The sequence below is a fragment of the Otolemur garnettii genome, unplaced genomic scaffold, assembly GCF_000181295.1.
Source record: "Otolemur garnettii isolate 467f Iridium unplaced genomic scaffold, OtoGar3 scaffold00001, whole genome shotgun sequence".
Taxonomy (NCBI): Eukaryota; Metazoa; Chordata; class Mammalia; order Primates; family Galagidae; genus Otolemur; species Otolemur garnettii.
In genome coordinates this window covers 34,029,534-34,035,679 of record NW_003852396.1, presented here as the reverse complement: position 1 = coordinate 34,035,679, position 6,146 = coordinate 34,029,534, and the positions used below count along the sequence as shown (strand labels likewise).

General features: G+C 40.3%; 1 protein-coding gene across 1 annotated transcript; it reads right to left on the bottom strand.

Moving 5' to 3' along the window:
• Positions 1–4,468: 4,468 nt before the first annotated feature.
• On the bottom strand, positions 4,469–5,413 carry LOC100947695 (olfactory receptor 52H1-like). Its single transcript, XM_003781008.1, has one exon. The coding sequence runs from the start codon at positions 5,411–5,413 to the stop codon at positions 4,469–4,471; it is 945 nt and encodes a 314-aa protein (XP_003781056.1).
• Between the last annotated feature and the right edge of the window lie 733 nt (positions 5,414–6,146).

Sequence of the window (6,146 nt, the reverse complement as noted above, 5' to 3'; positions counted from 1 at the left end):
TTTGAAATACTCTCAGAGAAACATATAATAGGTTAGAACACAGGCAAGCTCTGTGGCCACAGTAAAGGTGAGAATGTGATGTATATATCCATTGGAATGATATATAAGCACCTCAAACTGAAATATACTTAACTTAAATATATTGGGGTGGGTTAATTTTGTTTGAGGGTAAATTAGGAGAAATAAAAGACAAGCTATGGGTTTCTGGCTTTTGAATTTCAGTAATGCCATTTACCATAAAGAAAGACAGAAAAGAAAAGCACTTTTTTATAGAGGAAGGTAGGCTTCCAGGTCAGTTTTGGGAAATTAAATTTGAAGAGCTTATGAGCCATTCAAGGAGTAGATACTGTGGGATCAGGGAAACTTACCCTTTTGCTACTGAAAGTTCACTGAAAGATCAACTCACTGTTAAGTCATATTAATAGGAGAAATTTTTCCAAATACCATATGCATGGGGGGAACCATAGGAATAATTTTCCAATGTCTCAATGATGGTCAGATACCTTTAGTATAGATATATTTATAGATGGGAAGGGGAGAATTTGGAGTATGGATGCACCAAGTGCTTGCTAGGGAGGATGAATAGATGAGGGGGACAGATGGACTCATAAATTAACCTGAGGGACAGGTATTATGTTGTGATGACCCAGACCCCTTGATTCCCTGCTAAGACCAGTGGGGAACAAACCCCCTACCCTTGAGACTTCTCCTGAGTCTCTTGGTCCTAGCCCCTTCAAGCATGGAGAAGCTTAAAGATAAGGAAGAAAGGAAGGGAGGGGATGGTGCCAGAAAAAGCCCTTAGTAGAAAGTTCCAAGTGCTTTGGAAACTTTCTTAACTTATGTTGAACTATGTGACCCCCATCTTGTGATCCAGGAGTTAAGGTACCTTATGATCCATGAGGTAATATGTACCCCTGTTTTGAATTTTGTAACTCTTAATGTGATTTGCTTACATGAGCTAAATTAGCATGTACTCTCACCCTGAGTTGTGTAACCGCTTATGAACTAATGTATGTAAATCCTGCCTTGTGACCCTTGAGTTGTGCTGAGTTGTTATGAGCTAACACATGTACCTTTACTTTGTGACCCCTGAGCTGCTGAGTTGTCTTAGCCACAATGGTTTGACTTCTGTATAAGCTTGCTTACTTCAGCAAATATTGCAGTATATAAACCTTTTGAATATGCCATTCGCAGCTGCATGTTGGCCACAATATCAGCCCCCTGTAGGTGTATCAAATTGTCAACAAATTCTTATTAATTAATTATATCAGAAGTGCTATCCAAATTTCTCTCTGCTGCATGGGATCATTACAATGTTTTAAATGATTTGGGCCAGTCTGCTAGCCTTCAAGGGGAGGAAAGGAAGTCAGTTGCCAACTTTGATCCCCAGACCATGTCTGTCTGGTTTTATGCTGATAGAGGGAATGCCCTTTCCAAGGCTTTCTGATTGTGAATGGCCTGTAGTTCAAAGTATTCTTTGCGTTAAGTAGTCAAATTTTTGAGGTAAAATTTCCTTAGTTCATTCAATATCCAAAAAGTAACTAAATAAAGGACTCAGAGTTGTGAACCATACTCTTACCAGAATTTCATTCTTCCATAGGTCCTTGGTCTAGAAATTCAAAGAGTGAACCCAAGGACCACAGATCTAGACAGAAAGGAATACAGAAGAAATAAAAAGCACCAGAGCATAGAAAAGGGAAAAACCCAAGTTGGAAGTCCTTTGTCTAGGGGGTATATATATTCTTGAGAATTACATATTGGTCAGGACTTGGTAGGTGGAAAAACACCTTTTCAAAGATAATGAATTTATTAACGAATGAATGCAGTCCCTCCTGCTTGGGGCAAGGTTACTAGGTCTTTGTAGTTTTTGTCTCAGGGAATGGATTAAGGTGTGTGCTCCCTAGTCAAGGTGGAACCAACCAAAAACTTTCAGGCTGCTAGAGCCCAGAGGGTGTGTCCTTGAAAGGGCTGCTGGTTTGTGCTTAGAGACAGGGGTCTTATTTATGAGCTCACCTGGGCCTAGAGAATGGGGGAGGTCTCTGTCCAGCCCTAAGTGGGGGAACCTGGTATCATTACAGACCTTGGTTTATGTCTTTAACTATAATAAAGTTATTAACTATAATAAAGTTTCTCTTTCACTATAGACCACATTAAGATTACCCTATCACAATTATTTTCTTAATTAAATGTGTTAATACTTGTAAAATATAGATCAAGCATTCTGAGAAAACAAGTTTGGACTTTTTTTAGAACATATAACTAAAGAAAATATGTACCAAAGATAAGCAACTTTATGCAAACTCAGGTGAATGGGGAAAAAAGTAAAGCAGTAAAGAATACAGAAGTCATTATGTAAAATACAGACAGAACAAGGGTGAAGGAGTAGTTGGTAATGATAGCAGAGAGGACTAGTGACTACATAAAAGGGAAGACGAGAGGCTTTGCCTTTAGTTCATAAGCTGAGAAATACAGGGTTGAATTGAATGTTAGAAAATACCCAACCTACAAATATTTCAAGAATACCAATAACAAAGTCGTAAGCCTCAATCTCCATGTGTTACCAGACTAAGAGGGTCCAGCTGCCTGTCACTGTCAGCCAATATGCAGAGACAGGGATAGGTCCATCAAACTTTATTTATCAGAAGGCCAGGATTCTGGAGAACAGTGAGAGTAGCCTCTCTAAGACTGTTCTTTTCTTCCATTTCCAAAATTACAGTTTATATCTTTAAGTTCAAAGTGAAGACCATGTCAACCTTTACCTAAAACAATAATTAGCAGAATCTATGACCCATAGTAAACAAAAATGACCCAAAACATTTTAATTCAAAAATTAATTTCCTAAAACAATCCATCTAAACTACTCAAGATAGGCATCTTTAGTGTGGCAACTAAATTTACAAAACAGTAAGAATGGAGATGGGGGTGAAGGCCAGACAGGACCTAAACCAGCCAGACAAGCTGTGTCATGTCTGCTTTAGCCTGACAGACTCCATCTTATTCTGACTATATATGCTTTCACGTGCTCTTCTGTATCAATTATCAGCTTTTTTCACACAAATGATGAGAGAACTAAACCAAGAAAACCCTTGATTTTCTAGAACTTGAGAGGATTTTCTTTCTCCTCCTGATCAGTGTTCCTCTATTCAGGGCTGGACAAGGACCCCTGTTTTCCAGGCCTAAGCAAACAGGCTTTTTTTCCCCTCCAAACTGCACTTCAAATACAAGCAAGATAGGAACAAAGCATTCTGGTCAGTATTTCATGTAGGCAGACCCCTTCTGAAGTAAAGAGCTACACTTCACCAATTCGCCCTGAGCTAGAGCGACTGCATTCATCTATTAATACACTCATTTCTCATCAATATTGAGACGATGTTTTCTGTCTGCCAGTTCCTGCCCAAGTGTGATTTTTACTTCCAAGACGTCCCTGTTGACAAGCAGTATATAACCCCCTAGACAAAAGACCCACAGGATACTTCCCACTTAGTTTCTCCCCTCTTCTGACAAAAGTTCGGTTGCCCTTCATTTCTTCTGTATTCCTTTCTGTCTAATAAATCATTTCCCATTGAAGGGGGACTGTTGAAGAGGAGAAAGCAGCCCTGATGGAAACAGTTAACAATTAACAGAACAAAGTGCAGACCAGACAAGGAGTCAGAGAAAAGTGGTATTTCAGCATAGGGAGGAATTTATCTAAAGGCAGGCTGGTGGAGCCAAAGATCATATGGTGCCAGTACTGACCACCAAACAGGGAGCAGTCATGATGAAAAATAAATATTAAAAAATGAATGTTACAATAGATAAATGCAGTTCATAGGATATATAAGAAGTAAGAGTTTGAGGAGAGCGTGTGAGTCATTTTTGCCATGCCTCTACTGTTGAGCTTTGTCTTAACATTGAAGAATTTTTCTTTGTCTTTCAATAAACTCTGAGTGTTGTAATGTAGTGTGTATTCTTTTCTATTTCATCCTTGCTTTCTAGTCTTCTCAGAAGAGGAGTTCCAATTGAAGGACACTGGCCAAGGCACCCACTGGTGTGTCTTATGGGGGAGGGAAAGAAGGTATTCCTCGATAGACAGGTCCTCAACAGCCCCATAGGGCAGTACCCGAGTCTTTCTACTGCACTCCATCCTATATGGAGCAGTCCTAGCAGGGACTCCAGCCTGCCCTCCTCTGTTTTAGTATTTTGTCTGTTGGTGATATGTCTTTCAATTCTTTGACCACCTAACAACCTACTGCTTACAGTTCCAGCACAACATTCACTATCACTAATCTTTGTAGACCCTGAGTTCATTCTTCAAATCCTGGAGATCAAGATAAAAAATTCTATCAAAATCCTCTGCCGCCTGCCTGTACTTTTCCACCTGGTTAAAACACAAAACTTAATAGCAGTTGCAGCTTTATTTTCATATTTTCCTATGTTATCTATAATTTTGCCAAGTCAATTTTACCTAAATTTGTCCTTGAGAGTCTATTCATTGTGACTTCTGCAAAGAAAAGAGGAGAATAAATTTGTCCCGGATCTGCTTTGTCTTCACTCCATAAACAACAGGATTTAGAGCAGGAGGGATGGACACATAGAGGTTAGCAAATAGGATGAGCACATTTCTCGGGACACTGTGCCCAAAGCGATGAGCAAGGATGGAGAAGAAGGCAGGTGTGTAAAACATGAGGATAACACACACATGGGAGCCGCAAGTACCGAGGGCTTTTTGGCGGGCACTCTGGGACGAAAGCTGAAAGACAGCATGGAGGATGAAGGCATAGGAAACAGCAATGAAGATCACATCTGAGATGACAGTCATGAGAGGTACACAAAATCCATACCAGATGTTAATGGAGATGTCAGCAGAGGAAAGACGTGCGACACCTATGTGCTCACAGTACGTGTGTGGGATGATGATACGTGTGCTGCAAAAGGGTAGTCGTTTCAGAAGAAAAACATCTGGCAGGATGACAGAGAAGCTCCTCACGATGATGCTCACTGCAAGCTTGATGACCACCTGCGGAGTGAGAATGGTGGAATATCTCAGGGGAAAGCAGATGGCTACATAGCGATCAAATGCCATGGCCAGCAGGATGGCTGAGTCCACTACAAAGCTGAAGTGCAGAAAGAACACCTGAGTGAGACAGCCAGAGAAGGTTATTTCTTGGGAGCCAAGCCAGAAGTTACTGAGCAGTTTGGGCACTGTGGCAGTGGACAAGATGAGGTCGGTGGTGGTCAGCATGGAAAGGAAGAAAAACATGGGCTCATGGAGGCTGCGCTCAGCTGCAATGAGATAGAGGAGGATGCTATTGCCCACAACAGCCATGGCATAGATGACAAAAAAGGGAATCCCAATCCACATGTGGAACTTCTCCAGGCCAGGTATTCCAACAAGAGTGAAGGAGCTGGGGTTGTAGCAGCTCAAATTGTACATGTTCTTTTCAGTCTGGGATTCTCTGGTCCTCAAGCCCTGAAGATAAACCAATTGTCAGAATGGGCTGTGAAGGCTAACAATTTACTCTGGTACTGGAAATCATTGGAGAATGCAACTGTCACATTCAGAGCTTCCACAATAGAACAATGCCTATCCCCAGGAAGATCTGTCATATGTATGACCAACTGGCTGTCCCCCTTCTCTTTGCCCTTGGCTCTACTTCAAATCTTTATTATTTACTAATAAAACATAAGAGTTATGGTAATAGGCCAGTAATTGTTGATGATTAAACATAATTACCCATGTTCTTTTCTTAATGCAGGTTATTTAGGATAAACCCAAGCTCAAAAGAGGGAAAAACAAACAAGTCTGAGAGAAAGGAGAGGGCAAAAAAGAGAGGAAGAATACTAAAAATATTAAAAGATATCAATTAGATAAACATGAACTCTGAGGAAAGGGGCAAAATGGATTTTTCTAGAGCAAATATGTTTCAGACAATGGGTCTAATAAAATAACTAAAGAAAGAAGGAGAAAAATAATGACAGAAATAGACAGAAAAGTACTGTGCGTGTTTTGGGAGTTTTGTCCCACAGGGATTAAAATACAGACTGTATACTTACCTAGATGATTATTACTTAAAATTAGAATGTATACTTACTTGGATGTGGATATGAGAGAATGTATCTATTGAGAAGCACACAGAGTCAAGTTAAGCCTCATTACCATGCCTCAA

What these genes read in the sequence shown, in the direction of transcription:
- LOC100947695 (XM_003781008.1), bottom strand. Translation starts at nt 5,413, where the DNA reads ATGTACAATTTGAGCTGCTACAACCCCAGCTCCTTCACTCTTGTTGGA.